General features: G+C 41.0%; 2 protein-coding genes across 12 annotated transcripts in view; both read right to left on the bottom strand.

Moving 5' to 3' along the window:
* The window catches only part of LOC116051410 (gamma-crystallin M3-like), a 160,778-nt gene that overhangs the window by 12,416 nt on the left and 120,728 nt on the right, over positions 1-27,634 (bottom strand). For 2 of the 10 annotated variants that reach the window (XM_036004391.1, XM_036004393.1), the window contains exon 1: positions 10,017-10,064. The exons of 1 other annotated variant lie outside the window; for it this stretch is intronic. In XM_036004391.1, the coding sequence (XP_035860284.1) occupies positions 10,017-10,049 (33 nt within the window). In that variant the 5' untranslated portion in view covers positions 10,050-10,064. Of the gene's footprint in view, positions 1-9,194; positions 9,543-9,652; positions 9,905-10,016; positions 10,100-11,776; positions 12,108-12,214; positions 12,458-12,565; positions 12,617-12,827; positions 12,832-12,868; positions 12,875-27,634 lie in introns of those variants that run through there. 7 more of the 10 variants (XM_036004394.1, XM_036004397.1, XM_036004396.1 and 4 more) reach the window with 7 other exon arrangements.
* On the bottom strand, positions 15,700-16,717 carry LOC116051882 (gamma-crystallin M3-like). 2 transcript variants are annotated; one of them, XM_036004400.1, is made up of 4 exons: positions 16,714-16,717; positions 16,452-16,458; positions 16,101-16,343; positions 15,700-15,993 (listed from the first exon to the last, which is right to left on the bottom strand). In XM_036004400.1, coding segments are annotated over exons 1-4 (531 nt in total). In that variant the 5' UTR covers positions 16,716-16,717; the 3' UTR covers positions 15,700-15,714. The 2 variants fall into 2 exon arrangements, with proteins under 2 accessions (XP_035860293.1, XP_031158305.1); XM_031302445.2 differs by lacking the exon at positions 16,714-16,717 and having other exon boundaries at positions 16,452-16,502.

Here is a 27,634-nt window from a genome sequence, read left to right as displayed (position 1 = left end):
TCCCCTACTGGCATGTGTGACAGTGCATCTGCCAGGAAATTATCTTTTCTGGCCAATTATCTTCTCCTGGTCTGTATAGACCTCCACCTCTTGGCTTTAGTGAGATAGATACATTTCAAAGTGCTTAACAGCCAAAACGAGACCCAAAGCTTCCTTCTCAATAGTCAAATAAGCCTTCTGATGTTTAGTTTGCTTTTTCAAGTAATAAGTGACTGGTCTTTCTAATCCAGCTGCATCTGCTTGCTTAGGCACTTCCCCAACGGCAATGTCACAGGCATCCACAGCAAGTTCGAACGGTGCCTCGAAGTTGGTTGCAAGTAACACCGGTTCACATGCTAATATAGCCTTCACACTCCTAAAAGCATGATCACAGGTGTCTGTCCAAACATAGCATCTTTCTTAAGGAGATTAGTTCATGGCTAAGTAACGGCAGCAAAGTCAGGAACAAATGTCCAGTAGAAACCACACATATCCAACACTTAAGGCTCCAATGAGAAGCACATAAGCCAACTCCATCCTCAAGATCTTCAGCCTAAAGGGTGTTAGCCTATGTGGAGGTTGCTCAACTGGGATAGAACGGCCGACATCCATATCATGGACAGCTAAAGTTGTGGACCCTGGGACATCCTGGATAGGAGGGGAGAAATCAGCTTTCAAAACGTTAACCTCCGATGGCCACTCTTTTTTTAGATCAATTTTTTATTGTATTTCTTTTATATTTAGAACATACAGAACATACAAATACAATTGAACAAGAACAAAAAACCCTCTCCCACCCCCCACCCTCTGCGGTCTCGAGGAAAACAAAAACAAATAAACAAAAACAAAAACAGAAATCACACCTTGGCTAGTCACTCTCCTCTATTTCTTGTGATGCTGAGGTCATTAGGACTGATACTTGTGCTGCTGCGTTTTTCCATAGGTCTATAGTCGATGACCTGGCTTTGTTAATCCTTGCTGTAGAGAGCTCAAGCATAACTATGTCTAGAAAATACGGTAACCACTGTTTTATACAAAGCGAGTGGAGGGGCTAGCGCTGAGCTATCATTTTCTTGGTTGCGGTTGAGCCGGCTAGCCAAATTTTCTTCTGTCTCCCAAGCAGGTGTAATTTAGAGTCGTCATTAAGTAACAAAACAATTGGGTCAGTAGGAAGTCAACATCCTATCACATCAAATAGTAGAAGAAGGATGTCCTGGGGACCTCAAAACTAGCTCTTAGGTCTTCAAAACTCAACATACCTTTCTCATTGAATAACTGGTTTACAGTATAAATGCCTCTGTCACTCCACTGCGTACAAGCAAAGTGTTTGTTACCAGACATTAAGTGTGTATTGTGCCAAATTGGGGTGTTCAAATGCCACTTGTTGATGTAGCATAGTTGCTCCTCCACCTGTTTAAAGTTGGTCAATGGTCAATGTGTTGGTGATAATAGGGCCATAGGCTAGCATACAGTTTTTGGACAGACACCTGTAAAGGCAAGGTCTTGCAGTCTTAGACTTCCAGTGAGGTTTTGCTCTATTTCTCTCCATGGGACTGTAGATGAGGGGTCCATCCACACTCTGAGGGCCCGTAGCTGAAAGGCTTTGTAGTACACTTTAAGGTTGGGGAGGGCCAAGCCTCCCGTGTTTGAGGTACGTTGCAGGGTGGAGTATTTTAGCCTAGGTTGTTTATTATTCCAAATATATTGCTGAATTAAGGTATCAAGTTTCTTCCAGAAATGTATCGGTGGGGGTATGGGGATCATTGTACTTAAGAAATTCACACGAGGAACTATGTTCATTTTAACAACAGCAATCCTAGAGCGTAGGGATGCCGGCAGCGCACACCAATAGGCCAGATCTCTTGGAACACTACTTAATATTGTCCTTGATAAACTCGCTGTAGGGATGCGTGTATGGTGATGTCCAAATATGTAATTTTGCTTTGGGTTGGTATTGTAACACTAATGATTGATGCCACATGCCTGTTGTTCAATAAAAGATTTATTCCAGTTAATTTTATAGCTGGAGATTGAGCCAAATTCGTTGAAAATCTTAAGAATTTTTGGAAGAGTCCTCAAAATCAGCAATGTACAACAAAATATTGTCTGCAAATAATGATATTGAGCTGCTACTGGATTTAATCTGGATATTGCAGATTTTATTTTGCCTTATGGCTTGGGCTAACGGTTCAAGAGAGATTGTAAATAGCATGGGGGATAGCGGACATCCCTGTCGCGAGCCCTGCTTAATGGGAAATGGCTGAGAGTGCAATCCATTGGTTGAGACTATGGCCGTGGGATTTGCATATAAAGTACGCACCATGTCAATTAATTTGGCCCCCTAACCAAGCCTCTCCATTACTTGCCACAAGTAGTTCCACTCTAGGCGGTCGAAAGCCTTTTCCGTGTCCACTGATAAAACTGGTGCCGTTGTTGAAAGGTTTTTTGGCTTCTTCTATTACATGAAATAGTCTACGTATATTGTCTGCAGCATGACGCTTGGGTATAAAACCTGATTGGTTGGGGTGGACTAGCTTCTCGATAAAGCGCTCTAAGCAGAGAGCCAGGACTTTGGAATAAAGCTTAATATCAGTCCCAATGAGGCTGATGGGCCTGTAATTTGTGCAATCCGTAGGATCTTTACCCTTCTTTGGCATAACGGAAATCAGCACGGTGTTGGTTTTTTGGTGGAAAGTACCCTTCTCTATGGCTGAAGTTAAAGCTTGTAAAATGGTAGGTCCTAATATGTCAAAATACTGTAGAAGAAGTTCTGATGGAATTCCATCCAACACTGGTGTTTTCCCTTTTTTGTAACTGTTTTTAATGCTGATTTAAGTTCCTCTAAGGTTATCAGTTGACCCAGTTCTTCTGCCTATTCTGGGTTGAGAAGAGGCAAGTTTAGTTCTTTTAGGAACTTCTGGCACTGTATCTGATCTGGGTTGCAGGAGGACTCATACAACTTTGAGTAAAAGGATTGAAAAGCGGCGCTGATATCCTTAGGATTTGTTGAGATACCTTGGTCTGTGCGGATGCTGTTGAGAGTAGCTCTGGATTCGCTTTGTTTTAATTTCAGAGCAAGCAATTTGCTTGGTTTACAGCTGTTAAAATAGTAATTTTGCCTCACTCTGTGCATTATGAACTCAGATCTTCTTCTTAGCAGATCATTCAGCTCTGTTCGACTTGTGACTGGAAGAGTTTGTGTAGATTTAGAAAAACAAGTCTTAAGAGATTGCTCTAACAATTTACAGCATTCTTCCAACTCCGCTATCCTTGCCTCTCTTTTCCTCTTTAAATTGACCGCGAAGGAGGATGTAAAATCTCTAATAAATCCTTTAGTTGCTTGCCATGTATATGCACGGTCAGAAACTGAGTCGGTGTTAATTGATATAAATTCAGCCAGTTTGGTTCTAAATTCTGTATCAAAAGCTGTGTTCTGGAGAAGGGAATTATTAAATTGCCATCTCATAGACCTTTCTCCTAACTTATCACAGCGGAATGTGGTTATCAGCGCATTGTGATCAGACAGAATTGCTGGTTCTATTGCTATCGTGTGAAACATTGTCTTAAGCTCACTGGAGCACAACATATAATCAATGCGGGAGTGGGTGAGGTGGCGTGTGGAAAAGAAGGTGTAATCCTTGCTAATAGGATTGTGCATCCTCCATATATCTGTAAGATGGTGGGATTCCACAACTGTTTTAAACATGTCCGATATGCGTTTTTGGGCTTTTGTGTGATTGACCCCTGATCTATCCTGATTTAAATCAAGTACTGCATTCATGTCTCCCCCTATGATTAGTGAATATTCGTTGAGAGAGAGCAATTCATTGGTTAGGCATGGGAAAAAACTTTCATCATATGTAGCCGGTGCATATACCGAAACAAATGCTATTTTCCTACTCCTTATCGTGGTACATATATAAGATATCCTGCCTGATAGGTCTTTACTGCTTTTGTCTACGGTGAGTGCGCATTTCCGCGACAGCAACACAATGGAGCCCTTGGTTTTAGTGTCGTCACTAGATGAGGCAGCAACCTTAAAGTATTTATTTTGTAGACGATTTATATCTCTTTTACGTAAATGTGACTCCTGTATAAGCGCCACGTCTATGTTTTTCCTTCTTAAATAGTCCAAGAATTTAGCTCGTTTGATTGGCCCATTTAGCCCCCTGATGTTAACTGAAAGGATTGAAAGCTCAGCCATCTTCAAAATGTACATACATACGTGTCTCAAGTACCCTACCGGATTTTGCTGACAAATCTGTAGCAAAGGGTGAACTGTTAGCTCTGAGCAAGGTGTGACAAAAACATAAAAAGTAAAATAATTCCCCTAACCCTCTAAGACCGCAGACCCCCTCCTCTATTTGTAAGATGCGTGACCACATCAAATGCAGTTTGCGCAAAACTCCAGCTCAAAACTACACCTCCTGTCTTAAGTCACAGGTTAATTGAAACAGGTCTAGTGAATTCTTATGTTAAACATGAACAATATTATAAACACCTTCGAACTATTTCTGGACCAAGCTGTGTGAAAAACAGACCAATCTAGTTGGAACAATAAGCAGACTATGAGCTGAACAGACCGTATCCCTCATGTTCTTTCAGTCTAGCTTAAATGTTAACAAACATAGACTGTAAACTGACCAGCCAGCATTTATCATGTATTTTCAATCTGGTTAAGTGTCCCTTTAAAGCTTAGTTACAAAACTTACATAGCACATCCTCAGGATTCATCATGTTCCCTTTTTTCAGCCCGATTAAGTGTCCTCAAAAGTACAGATTGTAGACTGAGTAGCCAGCATTCCTCATTTCTTACAGTCTGGTTAGATGTCCCTTCAACTGTTGGATCCAAAACTTACACACAGCGTCCCCCAGTCAAACTCGGTACAGTGGCCCAAATACCTTAGTCCATAGGATGCTGAGTCCTCCAGTCGCGGCCCCGGCATCGAACGCAAAGTTCCACCGCCGCCCTCTGGTTCCTCGCGGTGCGGGGTGATCCGTGCATATAGTGCGTCCTCCTCCTCTTCTAATTCCAGCCAGAAAACACCCGGCTCCGCAGCTGCAGCGAAGGCGAACTCTCTCCCTCCGTGGGTCGCTCCCAGGGCAGCACGGCAGATGAACACGTCCGAGTTGCGTTCAGCGTGCAGCTCGTGTTGTATCCCTTCAGGCATCCGAAGCCGCTGGATCGTAAATGTGACGCAGTCAGATTGGTCCGGTTCACATACCATGATTTCCTGCATGTCAGGTTCTGCCCCGATATGTTGCCGTGAGGCATTAATTTTGGCCAGCACTCCCTACACTGCGCTGTAGATCACTGATTTAAGCACACTTAGCTGCTTCTCCAAGACCCGGTCAATTAATTCCTCATTAGAGAATGTGTTCACATCAGTTGCTCCGCTAGCCACCACTCCATTAGCCGCCGACATGCTAGCAAATTTCTCTGAACGAGCAAATAGCCCAGGCGACAACGAGACCCGCTTTTTCGTGCCTGCAGGCGTTTCACCGAGTCACCATGATAACAGACAAAATGATTTGTCGTCGAAGAAAAAGTAATAGACCTAGTTATTTAGTGAAATACGGAGGTGGGTGCCGGAGCTCAGTCTCTTGCAACCATAGCGGGTGCTGGTCACATGCTTCTCCCTCCGATGGCCACTCTGATGGTACATGTGCTATCTGACCATCCAGTGACTAAGGCCACGTCCACACGTACCAAAACGATCTTTTTTTTACCCGTCTTCCCTGGATTTGTTTCAAAAATAGTTGCATCCAAACGGATCCAGTTGTAAAAGACTCAACGTGCTACGTCATATTCCGGCGCTGTTTCTGCTACAGAAATTCACCAAAAAACGAAAAGAAGAGCATTTTCACTTCCACTTCCCATCATAACATGACTAGCTAGACTAGCGTTCTCTTAATACATCCATGGACTATAATAACTTTCACCAGTGCTCATTTTATAAACGCCTCCGCAAGAAAACGTGTCTTTGTTTACATTGTATAATGTGCTGTTGGATTGCTTTTTATTTTGCAATTCTGTCTGCCATCGGATATGATTGCAGCGCGCTAGCTGGCAGAGCTAATGTTAGCGCGCTAACGTTAGCTCTGCTAACTAGCTAACACTGGCAGTCAAACAAACATCAATGATCCAATGTCTTTTTGATAATCTACACGTTTTTCTTGCAGTAGCCTTTCTACAATAAGCCGTGCTAAAAGTTACTATAATCCATTCAAGGAGTTGATAAACAGACAGATTAGCTAGCTAGTTGATAAGTTGTCTACTTCCACTTTATAAACAGATAACCATAGCAGCTAACGTTAACGTAACGTAGCTGCTTTAGCGATGTTTAACGTTAGCTACATAACGTTAGCAATATATCTTGTGTAGAATCCAGGACCGGCAGAGCAGAGGGAAGTGTCAGGGAGCAGAGACATTTATTTAGACAAGTATTTAGATGAAGTAAGCTTGTTGATATGCTCGCTTATAGCTTCACCGCAGTCGTGTGTGTCAGTGGCCGCGGGTAAGAGGTCGAGGGGTGTGGCGATGACATCATCAATACAATAAGTATGCGGCTTCGCCATCCAAACGAAGCCAAAAGGGAGCCATTTTTTCACCCTGGGACCAGGTTTCAAAAAAGTGTGTTCAGGCAGTGTGTTTACTGCATTCGTGTGGACGACGGGCCCAAACGATGTGCGTTTGCACCAAAAAGCGTCTCCGTGGATGGCCCCTAAGGCTTCAGAGTTGAGGCACAATGACCTGGTCATGCCCACTCCACTTGTCAGTAGCGGATAGAGTAGGAGGTCTCCACTTCCTCATAAGCACATTCACTCTCCCTTAATCAGTACAATCTGTCTCTCCTAGAGGATTCAACATGGGATCCTGTTTATCTGCTGCAATCAATGTGTCAATAGTACCTGATACCATAACTGACGGATCTGATGCTGTGTCTCTAAGGACTTTATCTGGTGCCTCAGCTACCCCTTCCTTAACTGCAACCATGCCGCCAGACAGGATACAATCAAACACTTCCAAGTCAGCTTTATCAACAGCTTTCACTTGTTTGTGAACAGGGTTTAAACCAATAAGAGTGCAAGGTACAGAACGACCACCCTCTCCCTCTCCCAAGACGTTTTTTTCTCTGGAGAGCAGGACAGCGAGACTTGATGTGACCAGGTTGTCGACAATAATCAAATTATGTCTTTTATATCACATGGGCGTTTTTCAAGCTCTCCTATCTTTTTAACCTGACCACTGGGTTTGTCATGCCAATAATCTTTAATAATGAAGACATAGTTAGCAGCTGCTTCAGCAGCTTTAGACAGTTTTAGCATCCAAATCATTCAAATAGGTCTGCATGACCTCAGGCAGGCTCTGCTTAAACTGTTCTAGAACCATCAGCTCACGCAGCTCCTTGAAGGCGTTGATCAAAATCTACCTCTTTTTGACGTGCAAAGTCTACGTGGTTTTGACTGAGTTGTACTTTTTCTAAATCACAGTCTATTTGCCTCCGGGGCTAGCTCGTAGGCTTTTAGAACTGCCTGTCGCACCATATCATAATAAGCAACATAAGCTTTCTGAGCTTTGCCTGTTAGGGACCCTTGAATCAGATTTACCCGTTCCTCTTTCGGCCAACCTGCGTGTGACTTTTTCAAACATTTCAAAAAATAAATTCTACTTTCTCAGGGTCAAACCTTGGCACCAGAAGGAAACTTACGGATATCAAAATATTTTGTTGTTCTTGACGCCTCTTATCTAAAACCAGCCTAGCTTTTTCCAAGTCAAGCTTCATCTTTTCATGCTCCCTCTCTTTCTCTTTTTCCTGTCGTTCATTTTCTTGTGCTTTTTTCTTTCTCCTGCAATCATGTTCTTTTTCACTGAATTGCAGTTAATCAAAATGATCAATATGAGTTGTGGCTTCTTAACCTCCTCTAAAACCTTTAACTCCAAATACTCAATCACTTTACTCAGTTCCTGTTTATCAAGTTTAGCTAACCGTGAATGGGTTACTTCAATTTCAAGAAACTCCTTTGGCTCAAATTCTGCCATGTTCAATCACCAAAAGTGGGAATACAACAATGTATAGAAAGGCTATGTAAAGCAAATGTTACCCAAATGCTACCACCCAAAAACCACAGCTACTAAAGGCTAACCTGGCCGGTAACATTAATCCCTGTATCCTTTTCCCTGTGTGTTGCATTTAACGTGAGAGTGAGACCTACTGGCCTGGATGAGTGTATACTTTCATACTTTCCTACCTAAGAGGGGTTGTGCTGTGTTAAACTGACTCACCCAGCTGCTGTTTCATTTCGCATTCTGGAGCTGTTCCGCATTCACTGCTCCGCATCCTCTCCTTTGTCGGCATCGGGACTGGACTAGAAATGTGTGGTTTGCAGCGGTCAGCCTGCAGCGTGCTGCCTCCGTCATTGTCTCTCTCCGGAAAAACAATCTCAAACGGAGTCTCCATCAGCCTAACAACACACACTATCAGCTGACACAGACTAAAACACTTGGGAGTTGTAAACGGAAAACTGGCTAGCGAGACAAGGCACAATTAGAGTAATATTTCATGTCTAAAATTTTTACTAATTGGGATAAACATTTAACATTAGCTAACACTAACTAGCTCAAATTGCTACCGTTAGCTACATCACGGGTTGACCATGATTGCACCTCTGATCAGATTTTTTTTAAAGTCCGAAACACCTTCCACGTTTCGTAGGCTGTACAGATATTCATTCATGGTCTGAAACCTTTAACTACTTTAGCAGCCAGTAAGTTGTATGAAGTATTTATCAGCAACACCTTTGGGCAGGTTATTTAGCTAATTAATGAATGTGCTGAGTGTTTGTTCGAGGGTTTTTTTTTTTTATAACCAAGTTAACTTTTAATTTATACAGTATGACAATTAAGGTGCCTCACACGTAAATAATGTATAAATGTGTATAATAATGAATACTAATTTGTACCTTGCTTTAAAAGTGTAATGGCCGAATTATGATTTCATTGTTCAAATTTTGATTATCCGTAGCCTGTAATATTATGAATTGTTAAACCCAGAATATTAATCCTTCTCTCATCATCAATTGTAAGCCTTTGTCTGAAACAGTTAATTGTAGAGCAAAATTTCTCATCAGATTTTTAACATTTTAGTGTGAAAATGTGCTTGCTAACAGCAGCTTGCTGTCTAAACATTTTTTTTTAATTTCATGACCCATTATTTTTTGGTATAATACCGTATATTATTTAATTGTGCAATTGATACATTCAGTGAACATTCAATGAACATTTAGTAGCAGGAGTCCATGATGCGCCTCATGCTCATCCACCTCATGCCACTCATGCCCATGTCCCTGAAGCTCCTGTACTCTCCGGGCCTCATGTACATCATCCTGCCTCTGTAGTTGGGCTGCTCGTACATCAGCCAGTGGCCGTCGAACACATGGCAGGACTGGCAGTCATTCATACGGTAACGGTCCATGATGTTGTCACAGTCGTCCATCAGCTCATAACTCTGACCACCGAAGTTATCCCTCTCATAGATCTTCATCCTGAACTGACCTCTGTGCTGTAATACAATACAGGGAAAATGTAAGTATGGCCACACATTTTAAAAGTAAAAATGAAGTTTAAATGTATAAAAATAAAAGGGATGTATTAATACATGAGGTCTCTTACATAAGGGATCATTCTGCAGGATCTAATGGAGTCGAACATCATTCCCATGCTCATCATGCGCTGCATGTCATGGTACTCGCCCCTCCTCATGAAGAACTGCATACCCATGTAGTTGGGACGCTCGTAGACCATGAAGCAGCCACTCTCCACCCTGCAGGACTGGCACCTGCTCATGTAGGAGGACATGTCAGAGCAGTCGCTCATGCACTCATAGTGGCGACCCTGGAAGTTCCTCTCCTCGTAGAAGATGATCTGAAAATAGTGAATTGTAAAGGTTAGAGAAAAAAAAAAGCAGCAAGGGGAATTTGGTGATTCTATTTTGTAAACAGTAATTTCTGACTATTACAAAAGATTACAGATTTACCTTGCCCCTCATGTTCATGTCGGTGTTGGTCATGTTGGCTGTAGATGTGCTTTTGCTGAACTGCTTTCCTACCTGGTTTAACCCTTTCCTTTTATACATGACCAAACGTAAAGAATGAGTGGGGCACTCCCCCTCAGAGAGCCCCCTTACTCAGCAACTTACTATGGAAACCAACAGAATGTAGAGGTTTTGTCTTTTTTTTCCCAAGGACTGGGTACCGACAAAAGAGTAGTGTTTGCCTTTTTTTTCTTTCTTTCTTTTATTAGGCTTTTCAAAACACAAGATAGCCAGTATCAAACACACTGTTTCAGGCGCCATTGTTTGTCTACATTCTTGTTTCTGAGAGTCTCTAGCACCTTCCTGATGACATCACATAGGTCTAAGGCCAACGTGACATGGCAACACGGCAAGAATTTATGACTCTTTAATTGCCTAATCTGACACAGTGACCATTTTTATATACAAAAACATTGTGAAGTCTTAACATAAGAGTTGAAGTAGATGAGAAAACAGAAACATATTTATACAATTAATCAAATATATTTAAATACTAGATTAAAATACAGTAAGTGATAAAGATTGACCTCAAATAATTTAATGATAGTAGTATGAATATGCTCAGATTCATGACGTGGTACTGAAAATTAACTAAAAAATGTATGATTCTGATATTGGAGATATTAGCTACCCCATGATTATTTATATAGCCTATTTCAAATAAATTAAAATAAATTTTATATTTTAAATGTCCTTGTTTTAACTGTTGCAATGAAAACATAATGAACCGTGACTGCAGACCGTATAAATGTTGAACTGTAATTTCATGTATGTTACACCCCACCAATGCATGTAGTTTCCAAGAACTGATTTGTTTTGGAGGTTTTTTGTTAACCTCAAATATAATGGATAATGTAAAAATATTATAGCTTTATATGTTTTGGCCATCGATTTTATTTATTCCAAACGAGAAACCTTGTTCTTACCATCAGTTTAGTATGGCAAATAGCTCTAAATACTTTCATACCAACATTAGCCTCAGCCAACATTCGTACGGAGAAGAAGCCATTCAGAAGAAAGCATTAGAGCTAACGCAAATTCACAATGCTTCATCGTTGTAGGCAGAACAAAACACTGAACCCTAATTGTTGAATTCATCTAACATTTAACCAGAATTTAAGTGAACAGACTAGCAAAAAGAGGCATAACTACAGTAATATTTAATGTCTTAAATCTTACTAGGTTGCATTAACAACAAACATTAGCTAACATTAACTAGCTTAAGTGGCTAGAGTTAGCTACATCATGGGTTAATTGCAATGGTACCTCTAAATCTTAAGTCTGAAGCGCCTTTCATGTTTTGTACAATGTTCAGGTGCTCACTTAGGGTTTAAAACCTGTAAATATTTTAGCCACCACTTTTGTAATAAAGGAGTAACTTGCATTTATCAGCAACATCTGCAAGCAGATTTGATTTCATTGTTTCATTTTTAATTATCCGTAGCCTATATGTAAAGTTTACTAATTGTTATACACCTGAATATTTATCCTTCTTTCGAGATCAATGGTAAGCCTTTGTCTGTTGGGTTTAACAGTGATTCAGATGTTCAAAAGAAACATTTTAGGATAAAAATGTTCTTGCTAACAGCTGCTTGCTGCCTAAAAAAATCAAATATACTTCATTTCATAACTCAAATATATTTTTGTATAATACTGCATAATATTTCATAGTGACAGTTGGACAATAAGCTTGACAGAAGTTGAAATAGTACACACATTATTTATTTAATGGTATTTGACACATTCAGTGAACATTTAGTAGCAGGAGTCCATGATACGCCTCATGCTCATCCACCTCATGCCACTCATGCCCATGTCCCTGAAGCTCCTGTACTCTCCGGGCCTCATGTACATCATCCTGCCTCTGTAGTTGGGCTGCTCGTACATCAGCCAGTGGCCGTCCATCACGTGGCAGGACTGGCAGTCGTTCATACGGTAACGGTCCATGATGTTGTCACAGTCGTCCATCAGCTCGTAACTCTGACCACCAAAGTTCTCCCTCTCATAGATCTTCATCCTGAACTGACCTCTGTGCTGTTTTTTGGAGAGAACAAAAACAAATGAATGTTTTAATATCAAGTTTAGTGCTGGTTGTCACCTGTAGTAGAATAATAGTATCACGGATGCCACATTATATCTACCATGGGGATCATACGGCAAGACCTGATGCTGTCTCTCATTCCCATCATGCTCATGTAGTCAGCGTACTCGCCCCTCTTCATGAAGTACTGGTTTCCCATGTAGTTGGGACGGTCGTAGACCATGAAGCAGCCGCTCTCCACCCTGCAGGAGTGGCACCTGCTCATGTAGGAGGACATGTCAGAGCAGTCGCTCATGCACTCATAGTGGCGACCCTGGAAGTTCCTCTCCTCGTAGAAGATGATCTGTAAATAGTAAATTGTAATGGTTAGAAATGAAGCAGTACGGTGAATTTAGTGATCTTATTTAGTAAACAATCATTTCTGCTTATTACAAAAACATTTTTAAAGTACCTTGCCCCTCATGTTCATGCTGGTGTTGGTCATGTTGGCTGTAGATGTGCTGTTGTGTTTAACACTTTCCTTTTATACATGACCAAACATAAAGAATGAGTGCCCCCCTCCCCCTCAGAGAGCCCCCTTACTCAGCAACTTACCATGGAAGCCAACAGAATGTAGAGGCTATATACATTTTTTCAAGGTCTTGGGTACCATGACGTCCCAACAAAAAGAGAAGTGTTTTTTGCCTTCTCTCGCCAAATATGACAAATTACACATGTTTTATGGCAAGACCAATAGGAGCACATAGCTGTAAACATGGTGATGAGGAATGATGTAGGTGTTGCTAGGTGGAACTATGAAACAGAGGAAAGGTCTGTCATTTTTCTTTCTTTAATTAGGCTTTTCAGAACAGACTCTTTATTTGCCTGATCTGACACAGTGACCGTTTTAATATACAAAACATTGTGTAGTCTCAACATAAGAGTTGAAGTAGATGAGAAAATAAATATTCAGCTAACATAAGAATAATAAATTGTATTCAAAGTCTAATGAAATACTAAAAAAGACTCACCTCAAATAATGTAATGATAGTAGTATGAAAATGCTCAGATTCCTGACTTGGTATTGAAAATCAACAGAAAAATGTTAATTTTAGTTTGTGAAACACAAATGATTCTGATATTGGAGATATTAGCTACCCCATGATTATTTATATAGCCTATTTCAAATAAATTAAAAGAAATTTAATATTTTAAATGTCCTTGTTTTAACTGTTGTAATGAAAACATAATGAACCGTGACTGCAGACCGAATAAATGTTGAACTGTAATTTCATGTATGTAACACCCCCCCAATGCATGTAGTTTCCAAGAACTGATTTGTTTCAGAGGTTTTTTGTTAACCTCAAATATAATGGATAATGTAAAAATATTATAGCTTTATATGTTTTGGCCATTGATTTTATTTATTCCAAACGAGAAACCTTGTTCTTACCATCAGTTTAGTATGGCAAATAGCTCTAAATACTTTCATACCAACATTAGCCTCAGCCAACATTCGTACGGAGAAGAAGCCATTCAGAAGAAAGCATTAGAGCTAACACAAATTCACAATGCTTCATCGTTGTAGGCAGAACAAAACACTGAACCCTAATTGTTGAATTCATCTAACATTTAACCAGAATTTAAGTGAACAGACTAGCAAAAAGAGGCATAACTACAGTAATATTTAATGTCTTAAATCTTACAAGGTTGCATTAACAAAATACATTAGCTAACGTTAAGGGACTGTTCATTATTCATTTCAGGGGCCACTGGAGAAGTTTTGGGAACTTTAGTCAAAGTAGACCTGCCCCTCCTTTCACCAGCAATACATTTTGGATGACCCTCCAAAATGATTAGGAAAAAAGGGAAAATCCTCCAAAACAATTTATTGAATTCTTCTGTACTGGTTTGCGCTTGGCAAAGATTAACAGATGTCCATAGTTTTTTTTTTTTTTTTACAGATATGACATATGTGACTAAACCTCTGCATTCTCATCTTACGCATCCCACTCCTCTGTTATGGTGTGGTGGCCATTTCAGTAGATTTACTCACTAACATTGTTGTGGAAAGACAATAAGCATGGAAACTAAATGCACACTTCATGCATTACTGCATTACTTCAAATACTAAGTTACTCCTCTAGTAAACTAGTATTCACATGAAATAAAACAATAAAACGTTGAGACCATTCAGCAAAGGACGCTGGGTAATAAGAAATTCAACACTGGTTGCTATGGACTCGTCACTAGGTTTCCTCAGTCATTGTATATTTTAGCATAGGTAAAGCTGCCGAAGCTGAACATTATCCAAAACTCCATTTCTCAGATGAGCGTCAATTTTTGGAGCTTGCATGCTACCACTCCTTCCTTCTCAAATGCCTTGAAAAGGCTGTCGTTTGCACAATTTCACAAATAATCACCGGGACCGAAAGGATATTTGAGTCGGGTATGGCTGGGGCTGCAGCCTTGAGACGTCCCGTCTCATGCCCTCCCAACTGGTGCTGTCCGCAGTGCGAGCTTCGACTTTTCAAAATAAAAGCTTGCGTCTGGTCCGCTATGTTTTCGTACGGTGTTTTGGATGTTTTTGAACTAAACAGTACGGCAATCATGCTAATGAATAAAATATTTTTTCAGCAGATGTCAATGATTACAACACAATGGAGCTAGCAAAGCAGTTTTGTGTTTATATGTGTGAGCGGGATTTATTCAGTTTGGGAAATCCCACGGTCTCTAAAGCTACAGCTCAAATTGTCTGGCTGACTAAACAAGGAGGGACCCATCTTCTAGCGATAGGGGCCGAGACTAAGAGAGCTACATGGAGCTGCATGGATAAATATGCACCAAACAAGCCACTTTGAAATGTTGCTGTTCTCATGAATACAAACAATGGGTGACCTCCCCCCTAGACTAAAACAAATTGGATGACCCTCCCATCAACAAAGAATAAAAAGACATGACCCTCCCCTATTTTCCTCCGGTGGTCCATTCCATAAATACCCAACGGTCCCTAATTATCTTAAGTGGCTAGAGTTAGCTACATCATGGGTTGATTGCAATAATAGGTCTAAATCAGAAGTCTGAAGCGCCTTTCATGTTTCATACAATGTGCAGGTGCTCACTTAGGGTTTAAAACCTGTAAATATTTTAGCCACCACTTTTGTAATAAAGGAGTAACTTGCATGTATCAGCAACATCTGCAAGCAGACTATTATGTGCCAACAGTGTAATGAATCATTTTATTTTACCTTGATTTGAAATGTAACAGTCTAATTTTGATTTCATTGTTACATTTTTAATTATCCGTAGCCTATATGTAAAGTTTACTAATTGTTATACACCTGAATATTTATCCTTCTTTCGAGATCAATGGTAAGCCTTTGTCTGTTGGGATTAACAGTGATTCAGATGTTCAAAAGAAACATATTAGGATAAAAATGTTCTTGCTAACAGCTGCTTGCTGTCTAAAAAAAATCAAATATACTTAATTTCATAACTCAAATATATTTTTGTATAATACCGCATAATATTTCATAGTGGCAGTTGGACAATAAGCTTGACAGAAGTTGAAATAGTACAGACATTATTTATTTAATGGTATTTGACACATTCAATGAACATTTAGTAGCAGGAGTCCATGATACGCCTCATGCTCATCCACCTCATGCCACTCATGCCCATGTCCCTGAAGCTCCTGTACTCTCCGGGCCTCATGTACATCATCCTGCCTCTGTAGTGGGGCTGCTCGTACATCAGCCAGTGGCCGTCCATCACGTTGCAGGACTGGCAGTCATTCATACGGTAACGGTCCATGATGTTGTCACAGTCGTCCATCAGCTCGTAACTCTGACCACCAAAGTTCTCCCTCTCATAGATCTTCATCCTGAACTGACCTCTGTGCTGTTTTTTGGAGAAATCAAAAGCAAATGAATGTCTTAATATCAAGTTTTGTGCTGGTTGTCACCTGTAGTAGAATAATAGTATCACGGATGCCACATTATACCTACCATGGGGATCATACGGCAAGACCTGATGCTGTCTCTCATTCCCATCATGCTCATGTAATCAGCGTACTCGCCCCTCTTCATGAAGTACTGGTTTCCCATGTAGTTGGGACGGTCGTAGACCATGAAGCAGCCGCTCTCCACCCTGCAGGACTGGCACCTGCTCATGTAGGAGGACATGTCAGAGCAGTCACTCATGCACTCATAGTGGCGACCCTGGAAGTTCCTCTCCTCGTAGAAGATGATCTGTAAATAGTAAATTGTAATGGTTAGAAATTAAGCAGTACGGTGAATTTAGTGATCTTATTTAGTAAACAATAATTTCTGCTTATTACAAAAACATTTTTAAAGTACCTTGCCCCTCATGTTCATGCTGGTGTTGGTCATGTTGGCTGTAGATGTGCTGTTGTGTTTAACACTTTCCTTTTATACATGACCAAATGTAAAGAATGAGTGCCCCCCTCCCCCTCAGAGAGCCCCCTTACTCAGCAACTTACCATGGAAGCCAACAGAATGTAGAGGCTATATACATTTTTTCAAGGTCTTGGGTACCATGACGTCCCAACAAAAAGAGAAGTGTTTTTTGCCTTCTCTCGCCAAATATGACAAATTACACATGTTTTATGGCAGGACCAATAGGAGCACATAGCTGTAAACATGCTGATGAGGAATGATGTAGGTGTTGCTAGGTGGAACTGTGAAACAGAGGAAAGGTCTGTCATTTTTCTTTCTTTAATTAGGCTTTTCAGAACAGACTCTTTATTTGCCTGATCTGACATAGTGACCATTTTAATATACAAAAACATTGTGTAGTCTTAACATAAGAGTTGAAGTAGATGAGAAAAGAAATATTCAGCCAACATAAAAATAATCAAATGTATTCAAAGACTAATGAAATACAATGATAAAGATTGACCTCAAATAATGCAATGATAGTAGTATGAATATGCTCAAATTCCTGACTTGGTATTGAAAATCAACAAATAAAATGAAAATTAGGGCCCGAGTGCCGACAGCGGCGAAGGCCCTATTGAAACAGAAGGAATTATTATTATTACGGCAAATGAATTACCTTTTTGAGGGGCTTAATATATTCACAAACTCACCAAAATTGGTGGGCGCATCAAGTCTGGTGAAAATTTACATATTTTAAGGGTTTTGGGAATAAGCGCACAAAAATGGCTCGCTAGCGCCCCCTACAAACTTAAAAAAATTGAGCCCCTGCAGTACGTTTAACGTAGACTCACGGAACTTGGTACACATATGTAGCATGTCAAGACGTACACAAAACATCATTAGAGCCATACCCTAGACCTAACAGGAAGTCTGCCATTTTTAATTCAAAGTTCAAAATTAGTGCGATTTTGGCCATTTCCACATGTTGTACTTTAACGAACTCCTCCTAGAGATTTCATCCGATCAACTTCAAATTTGGTCTGTGCCATCTTAAGACGTTAAAGATGAAAAGTTATTAAAAGAAAAAAATTTCGTCATAGGGCATGGCCGTGGCGGGGCGGCCATTTTGTGTGTTTCGCCGCTGAAACAGGAAGTGGGTGTAACTTGAGTGTACACTGTCCGACTGGCTCGAAACTTTTCAGGATTCATAAGAGTCCAACCCTGAGGACAAATAAAGGCCGATATTTACTTAAAGTCATAGCGCCCCCTAGTGGCAACAGGAAGTAGGCCTAAAAGTCAAGGTGCTATACTTTAACGAACTCCTCCTTGAGATTTCATCCGGCGGACTTCAAACTTGGTTTGCACCATCTCAACACCTTAAAGATGAAAAGTTATTAAAAGAAAAACTTTTCTTCAAACGGTGTGTGCGTGTTTAGCGATGAACAAAGAAGTTGTTGTAACTTCAGTGTATGTTGTCGTATCTGCCCGAAATTTCTCATGATTGACCTGGGTGCAAGCCTGAGGACATCTACAGGCCCAAATTGACTTTTGATCATAGCGCCCCCCGCTGGCAACAGGGAATCTGCCTTATATGGCAAACATCATCCGATTTACATGAAACTTAGAATGTGTGGTCTACATGTGATACTGAGCCGCCCCCTATAATATAACCATGCCCACTTACTCAGGCCATGCCCTATTTCATAACATTTGAACCGTTTAAGGTAGACCCTTGTGTGAGGTATCATTAAACTCAGCAGAGAGTTCCTTATTCATTGGTGATGGTTTGGCCCGCCCCCCTATGCTTAAGCCACACCCCCTTTCATAAATGCTGACCCGTTTAAGGTAGAGTCTTATGTGAGGTATCAATGAACTCAGCAGAGACTTCCTTTTTAATTGGTGATGGTTTGATCCGCCCCCTATAATTTAGCCACGCCCATTTTCACAGCTAATGAACTGTATGACGTAGAGTCTTGTGTGAGGTATTGTTGAACTCGGCAGGGAGTTCCCTTTTCATTGGTGACGATTTACAGTCTCTGAGTGCTGCGCAAATGCACGGTCACAAGGAGAGGCGTCCGCCAATAACCCCGACACGCGCAGAGGCGCGAGGGCCCGTCCATCGCTGCTTGCAGCTTTAATTTTAGTTTGTGTTTCTATGATTCTGATATTGGAGATATTAGCTACCCCATGATTATTTATATAGCCTATTTCAAATAAATTAAAAGAAATTTAATATTTTAAATGTCCTTGTTTTAACTGTTGTAATGAAAACATAATGAACCGTGACTGCAGACCGAATAAATGTTGAACTGTAATTTCATGTATGTAACACACCCCAATGCATGTAGTTTCCAAGAACTGATTGTTTCTGAGGTTTTTTGTTAACCTCAAATATAATGGATGATGTAAAAATATTATAGCTTTATATGTTTTGGCCATCAATTTTATTTATTCCAAACAAGAAACCTTGTTCTTACCATCAGTTTAGTATGGCAAATAGCTCTAAATACTTTCATACCAACATTAGCCTCAGCCAACATTCGTACGGAGAAGAAGCCATTCAGAAGAAAGCATTAGAGCTAACACAAATTCACAATGCTTCATCGTTGTAGGCAGAACAAAACACTGAACCCTAATTGTTGAATTCATCTAACATTTAACCAGAATTTAAGTGAACAGGCTAGCAAAATGAGGCATAACTACAGTAATATTTAATGTCTTAAATTTTACTAGGTTGCATTAACAAAATACATTAGCTAACATTAATTCAATTCAATTCAATTTTATTTATAGTATCAAATCATAACAAGAGTTATCTCGAGACACTTTACAGATAGAGTAGGTCTAGACTACACTCTGTAGTTTACGAAGCCCCAACTATTACAGTGGTTGCCTCAAGAGCAAGCATTAGCAGTAGCTATTGCGACAGTGGCAAGGAAAAACTCCCTTTTTTGTTAGGAAGAAACCTCGGACAGACCCAGACTCTTGGTAGGCGGTGTCTGACGGCACCAGTTGGGGGAGTGGTGAATGGTGGCAATAATAGTCATAATAAAGATAGTGAAGCAGTGATCACAATGGTAGTCGTAGTAGTTCATGTCATAGTAGGGTGCAGCAGGGCGTTACGGGGTGTAGTGTGGCACAGCAGCCTGGGTGGACGCGGTTGGACGCGGCAGGACGCAGTCGGACACTGCGGGGAATCGCAGAGCGTAGCAGGGTGTAGTAAGTCCATAGCGTCAGCTGCACCCAGGACCCTGGTGTAGGTGCCAATTCCAAGGCGATGTTCTGGGTGAAGAAGAAGCAAAGGGACTCCGGGGAGAAAACCCCCCAGAGCTAGGTTAGTAACAGGCATTTCTGGGATTAAGATGCACACAAAAGGAGACAAGTGAAAGAGAGAAGAGGGAGCGGCTCATTGTGTCCTTGGAAGGAGCTTCCCACAGCAGTCTAGAGTTATAATAGCATAACTAAGAGAGGCAGGCTAAAGAGAGGGGCCCTGGACTGGGCTCGTACTCTCCCCTGCCGGAACGGGCTTGTACTTCCTGCCTCCCTCTACTCTACTCTACTATGCTGCAACTCCTCACTCCCTAACTATAAGCTTTATCAAAGATGATGGTTTTCAGTTTATTCTTAAATGTGGCGACGGTGTCAGCCCCCCGAACCCAAGTTGGGAGCTGGTTCCACAGGAGAGGAGCCTGGTAGCTGAAGGCTCTGGCTCCCATTCTACTTTTAGAGACTCTAGGAACCACAAGTAGCTCTGAGTTCTGGGAACGCAGTGCTCTAGTGGGACAATAAGGTACTAAGAGCTCTTCTATGTATAATGGTGCTTGACCATTTAGTGCTTTGTAGGTCAGGAGAAGGATTTTAAATTCAATCCTGGATTTTACAGGAAGCCAATGCAGAGAAGCTAATACAGGAGAAATGTGATCTCTTTTGTTAGTTCTTGTCAGAACACGTGATGCAGCATTCTGGATCAGCTGGAGGGTCTTGAGGGACTTATTTGAGCAGCCTGACAGTAAAGAATTACAGTAGTCCAGCCGGGAAGTAACGAATGCATGGACTAGTTTTTCTGCATCGTTTTGCGAGAGGATGTTCCTGATTTTGGCAATGTTACGAAGATGGAAAAAGGCTGTTCTTGAGGTTTGTTTTAAGTGGGCGTTAAAGGATAGATCCTGGTCAAAAATGACTCCTAGATTTCTGACAGTAGTGCTGGAGGCCAGGGCAATACCATCTAGGGTAGCTATATATTTAGATAATGAAGTTCGGTGGTGCTTGGGTCCCAGCACAATAACTTCCGTAAGGGACTGTTCATTATTCATTTCAGGGGCCACCGGAGGGGTTTTGGCATCTTTAGTCAAAACAGACCTGACCCTCCCTTCACCAGCAATACATTTTGGATGACCCTCCAAAATGATTAGGAAAAAAGGGAAAACCCTCCCCAACAATTTATTGAATCCTTCTGTACTGGTTTGCACTTGGCAAAGATATACAGATGCCCATTGTTTTTTTTTTACAGCCATGACATACGTGACTAAACCTCTGCATTCTCATCTTAGGATATTTGAGTCAAGTGTGGCTGGGGCTTTAGCCTGGAGACGTCCCGTCTCATGCCCTCCCGGTTGGTGCTACCCGCGGCACGAGCTTCGACTTTTCAAAATAAAAGCTTGCGTCTGGTCCGCTATGTTTTCGTACAGTGTTTTGGATGTTTTTGTCAACAAGATCCAGTCAAATTATCATTTGCAACATGAGTAGCCTAGCCTATGTAATGGGCAAGTACCAACTAGCGTGATAGAGCTGTGGAGTCTATCCATTCACAAACGTAGCCTAATGTCAGAAATACACTGATCAGTGTCTCAAACAGTGTCATCTGTATTTCGGTGCCACTTGAATACCTGCACTGCTCTCTGATGCTCTGAAAACGGACGTTAGAGGCAACCAAAATATCGCCGCATGTTAGGCTAGCTAGTTAACACTACACTTGGCAGCAGGTAACGTTAGCCTAACGTTAGCTAGCAGCTGGAGTAAACACGGTTAAAATGCTGACGGCTAAATGGTATAAAAGTTTGACTGTATTATGACGGTGTAGCTGCCGTTGTCCGAAAAACACACTTGAATCTCGCCTCGCCAGCCTCGGGTTGCATTTAAAGTTATTGTAAAATACACTTTTCCCATCCAGTGGTTGTTTTTGTAGTTTCCCAGCAATTCACTGGTGAAATAAGTCATTGTTATAAGTTATTGTTATTATATTATTAATCAGTCATTTAATTTTGACCATATGGCCTTAGCAATAAACAAGCCATTCTTTAATGTGTGGTTTTGTGCTCCTTTTTAAAAAAAAAAAAAAAAAATCAGGACAGAAGAGTGATGACCCTTTATTCCCTGATTATGTGCCGTCAGTGTTTGCACACACCAAGTCCCCAGAGAAGCGGCGAGCCCTGGGAAGTCTAGGGAAGTATGAGGTCAGAGAGGCAATGAAGAAAAAAAAGCGGCGGGAGTTGTCCAAACGTTGAAGCTGCCAGGGCAATCCTCAATCTCTCAGCTGAGATGAATGTGTTAAGTGAGGCTGAAGAGGAAGAGGCTAGTATCAGTGAAACTAGTGGCAAATGTGATGCAATGTGCCAAACAGACCTCACTTCAGACTACATTGAGTCGCTTGAATTTGAGTTTCAGCAACTCCGGGATGATACCTTTGCTCTGAAGGAGAAGCTGAAGCCCTCAGATCTGGAACAGAGCACTTTTGAAAACACAGACAAACTTAAAACCTTTACAGGACTGCCCAACTATAAAGTGTTTATGGCAATGATTGATCTGGTAACGCCATTACTTAAGGATACGACAAACATGACTATCTTCCACCAGCTACTGTTGACATTAATGAGAATCAGGCTTAACCTTCCGATTGCTTTTTTTGTCATATCTGTTTGGTGTTCATATGTCTACAGTTTCAAGAGTTTTTACAAATGTCATTAATATACTAAATGACAATTTAGTACCTGTGTATGTGGTATGGCCTGAAAGAGATGATGTTCAAACATCTCTGCCGAGAAAGTCGTTCAAGCATTGCATGTCAGTAATAGACTGTTTTGAAATTACCACTGACAAACCTAAAGATTTGAAGGCAAGGGCACAGACATACTCTCAGTATAAATTGCACAACACCATGAAATACCTAATGGGTATAACTCCACAAGGGATAATCTCCTTCATCTCCAAGGGCTGGGGTGGGCGGGCAACTGATGCTCACATTACAGCAAACAGTGGGTTTTTGGATAATCTCCTACCAGGAGACTTGATCCTAGCAGACCGTGGCTTTAGGATTCAGGAACAAGTTGGCTTGTACTGTGCAAGGGGGAAAAAACAGCTGGGCGCTGTTGAACTGGAAGATTCCAGGAAACTTGCAGCAGTCCGCGTACATGTTGAGAGGGTAATTGATCAAGCACGATCCAAGTACAGAATGTTGCATGGACCTGTGCCCATTAGTCTTCTAATGAAGTCATCAGAAGAAGAGTTCACCTCTCTTGACAAAATAATCAGAGTGGCATGTGCCCTGACGAATCTGTGCCCCTCAGTGGTGCCAATTGATTAACTGATCTCACTATGTTTTAAATCAGTTCTTCTTTAACAAAGAGGTTTCAAAGTTAAATGCATTTATTTGAGTAACAGTTCCAAGTGTAAATAGTTGTACCAGTACATTATAGAGCTGGGTACTGAATTTAATACTTTTTAGGCACAGACCGAATTGCTTCTAAATTGGTAAATGAAAAATGCTTTGTCATTCAATACCAAATTTCAATAGCTAAGGAGAAAATCTCATCAGCGTCTAAGCATGCAGCATGCTTCCACCAAGATCGTTTAGGGACCGGTATCGAAGTCACGGTATTGGTATCGGTATCAAAAATGTTTTGATGATACCCAGCCCTAATACATTAACAATCAAATGTTTACTTATCCATTAAAATCAGCTAAAATGTAACCGAGTACTGTTGTTTGATTATACATACATACACAACCAACATTTAAATCATATTAATTATTCTTCATAAACAATTCATGTTTTAATAAACAACACTTCAAAAACTAAAATAATAAAAGGTAAAGCATATAGTTGGCCCTACTACTCCTCCAGTCCTTGTGAGTCTGTGGACTGTGTTTTGTCTGACAGCAGTCTATCTGGGCATGTATATGTCTTTGCCAATAACTCAGATAAAATGGCTGACCTATAGAAGGCCTCGACATTCTGCACTGCTACTGTAAAAAAGTCAGCATCAGGCAAAATCCTCTGTACGAAGAAATCAGATGTAGACCACACCATGAAGTCGCAGAACTTCCGCCTCGTCACAAACAACTGGGCTTGCACCTGGTAGTGGTATTGATGATCTCCGTTAAGTGCATATGTACCATCTATGTTCTCAATGCAGAAATGTTTATTTTCAGTGGCGCTGAGGACTCCGGTGTCTTGACACAGTGTGGGCACTTGATCTCCAAAATACCATCACCACAGCAGGCGCAGGACAGCAAGGCATCTGGAGATGCTCCAAGGTAGGGACGGGAGAGATCAATGTGGAGACCGGCGTCACAAACACTCAGGTCCTGATGCTGTTGTGCAGCGTAAGTCTCATACGTCTCTCTGGCTTTTTGTTCATGTTCACATCCCCATCTGACAATTAGAAAAATCATGTTATTAAGTTATCGTAGCTCTTTGAGTGCCCTTTACATTGGATTTCTTCTCCCATTTCCACAAGACCTATAAGTACAATAGATAGAAGTACCCACAATTGGCCTAATCTTAAAGCAGCCATATTATGCTCATTTTCAAGTTCATAATTGTATTTTAAGGTTGTACCAGAATAGGTTTACATGGTTTAATTTTCAAAAAACACCATATTTGTGTTGTACTGCGAGTGAGCGCTCTCTCTCACTGCTGCAGATCCTCTTTTCAGCTGGTCTCTGTTTTAGCTACAGAGTGAGACCTCTTTTCTTCTTCTTCTTCTTCTGTACTATCTTTGATTGCACTTGCACATGCCCAGTAGCTCAGATGTAGATCATGTCAGCTAGCTAGCTCCATAGACAGTAAAAGAGGCTGTTTCTACAACTTCGGTCAGTTACAAGGCAGGATTAGCTGGGAGACTTCTAAATGAGGGCGCACATGTAAGTAGTTCTTTTGTAGATTATGGTGAACTTGTGTGTGTTGTAGCAGTGCTTTGCTAGGTAGCATGCTAGCGTTAGCATTCAAGTTTAGCAACACTACACACGTGAGATATAAGCGGCGCCATGCGGGATAAACAGCAAACTGACCTGTGACCGACCGATAGTGTTGCTAAAGCTGGAAAACATACTTCACGTTCCAAGCAGTGCAGTCGATGAGCTTTTACAGGACTTGCACTTCCTGATGAGTTCTGCATCCCTGACTACTTTAAGTGCCATTGTTTCAGATTTTTGTGCAAAACATCATCTTGGTCTTAATGTGACAGAAATGGAGGAATTGGCTTCTGCGGTCTGCCTCTCGAACCCCTTGACAAAAACAATTGGAGGTCAGGGCCCACTTGGTACTGCTTTTAAGCGGAAACTGTACTTCAAAGACAAGTTCCAAGTAGTTGAACCAGTCGAATATGTGTTGGATAAGGAGTGCAACCATACCTACCAATACGTACCATTATTGCAGTCATTGCAGCAGCTCTTGAGCAAAGATTGTATCATTGATGGTGTTGTAGAAAACTATGGTGCTTACTCAAATGAGAGTGCACCGAAAGAATACAAGTCATTTCAGGATGGAGAGTTTTTCAGACAAAATCAGTTCCTATCTGAAGGGGAATTGAGAATAAGCGTGACCCTTTATATTGATGACTTTGAAGTGTGCAACCCTCTGGGAACTTCTAGAAAGAAACACAAGCTTTGCGCAATGTACTGGATTTTGAGCAACCTACCCCCAGGCCAGCACTACTCTTTGTCATCTATCTACTTGGCAGTACTGTGTAAAAGTAGCTACATCAAGAAATATGGATATGGAAAAGTGCTTGAACCTCTTTTGCATGATCTGGTTATCTTGGAAGAGCATGGGGTGTTTGTCCCACAGATTGGAAAAAATATCAAAGGCACAGTACAATGTGTAGCTGCAGACAATCTGGGTGCCCATGGCATTGCAGGCTTTGTGGAGAGTTTTTCCGCAGATTATGTTTGTCGATTTTGCACAGGCCGTTCCAGTGACTTTCAGACCAAGCAGGTTCTGTCCAATGAGTTTAGTCTTCGATCCAAAGACGGACATAAAGAACATGTCAAACGTGCATTGGAGACTGGAAAGCCATGTATTGGAGTGAAAGGGCCATGTGTGCTGTCAGAAAATCTTTCCCATTTTGATGTAACAACTGGATATCCCCCTGACATACTTCATGATCTATTAGAGGGAATTGTTCCAGTGGAACTTGCACAATGCCTGGGTGTTTTAATATCCAAAAAATACCTCTCTTTGGACACTTTAAATAAAGTGATTCTCAGTTTTCAGTACAAGGGAGATGATAAAACAAATCGTCCCCATATTGTGGCGCAAACATTTTCAAGCAAAAATACAATCGTGGCAATGCAGCTGAAAATTGGACTTTCTTAAGGTTGCTGCCTTTCATGATTGGAGATGCTATACCTGATGGTGAACCAGTGTGGGAGATAATTTTGGATTTAAAAGAGATAGTTGAACTTACTATTGCACAGATCCACACTGAAGAATCCATTGCATATCTTCAGTTCAAAATTTCTGATCACAGACAGAAATATCAAGCATCATTTCCCAACCGAAAACTTCTGCCAAAGCATCACTACTTGGAACATTACCCTCACATGATCTGTTGTTTTGGTCCTTTAGTTGGCGTCTGGACCATGCGATTCGAGGGAAAGCACAGCTTTTTTAAGCAGGTTGCTCATCATTCTAAGTGTTTCAAGAATGTTGCTCTAACACTGTCAAGAAAACACCAGCTGATGATAGCCTATCACTTACACTCATTAAGTCTACAGAAACCTGCAGTTGAAGTGGCAAGTGTATCAAGAGTTCCACTTGAGGTGCTGAAAGATGATGTATCATATCCTATCCAGCAGAGGTACCCAAACATGACAGAAGTAAATATGGCAAAAAGTGCCAAATGTAAGGGGATCAACTATAGCAAGGGAATGATAGTCATCTGTGAATTTACTGATGGGCTACCTGAATTTGGAGAGATACTAAGGATTTGTGTACTTCAAGATAATCTGGGTTTCATTGTCAGGATGTTCTCAGCTTGGTTTAGGGAGCACTACCGGGCCTTTGAACTGCAACCTTGTCCAACTGGCAAATTGTCCCTGATAACACATGATGAACTGGGAGAGAAATACCCATTACCTGACTACTTCATTGGGCCCCTTCGACTGGTTACGTTTAAGAGATATCCTTATATTAAAAGCACATGTTAAATGTAAGTAAACAGCTGTAATTGATACCTTACTAAATGCCCACTTTATTCTCACTAACATTAGCACCTAATATACCTGTCACCTATGTCCACCTGGCTGTATGGTGATGTGTTTCTCTGCATGCACTAACTCAGTCACTTGTTAAATCTGACAGTCTATAAGGTACATTTTTAAAGAACATAGGCTTCTAATATATTTTTTAATTCAGCCTGAGATCTGTATATGTTAATTATTAATGTCATATTTAGTAAATAGGAACTACTAACCCTATTTTAGAGGACTTAAAGTGCCAAGATAAGATTTTGTGTATGGCCTGTGTTTGCTTCAAAGCCAGTTGTTGACTTTCCAATTTTACTGCTTTACATTTCATACATTTTTAATGGATTTACACTTTTTTTCCATTTCTAGACTGAAGCATTTGGATGATGGCTGCACCAGTAAAACTACGGATTATCTTTGGGTCCAACAATGCTGAAAAACTGACTATAGAGTCGGGCATGCCAAAGTCTGTGGAGGATCTTTCAAACGAAATTAAACGTCAGTTTGATTTAGATGGGGACATTAGACTCCAGTACATGGACACTGACTTTGGCAATGAGTTTGTTAACCTTAACCAAATCAGCGATATTCAAGACAAGAGCACAGTGAAAATCATCCGCTTGTCTGCGGATGCTCCAGGCAACATGAACCAGAGTGGGGATGAAACATCTTTG

Source organism: Sander lucioperca, chromosome 8, assembly GCF_008315115.2.
Source record: "Sander lucioperca isolate FBNREF2018 chromosome 8, SLUC_FBN_1.2, whole genome shotgun sequence".
Taxonomy (NCBI): domain Eukaryota; kingdom Metazoa; phylum Chordata; class Actinopteri; order Perciformes; family Percidae; genus Sander; species Sander lucioperca.
Note: the sequence above shows the minus strand (reverse complement) of the source record. Positions and strands in the feature narration are given on the sequence as shown.

Bases quoted from the DNA above. Each gene is read 5' to 3' on its own strand.
- LOC116051882 (XM_031302445.2), bottom strand. From the start codon at position 16,484: ATGACCAACACCAGCATGAACATGAGGGGCAAG. The intron at 16,344-16,451 runs GTACTTTAAAAA...TACTATTTACAG, and splicing joins GCATGAACATGAGGGGCAAG to ATCATCTTCTACGAGGAGAG. The intron at 15,994-16,100 runs GTAGGTATAATG...TCCAAAAAACAG, and splicing joins CTTGCCGTATGATCCCCATG to CACAGAGGTCAGTTCAGGAT.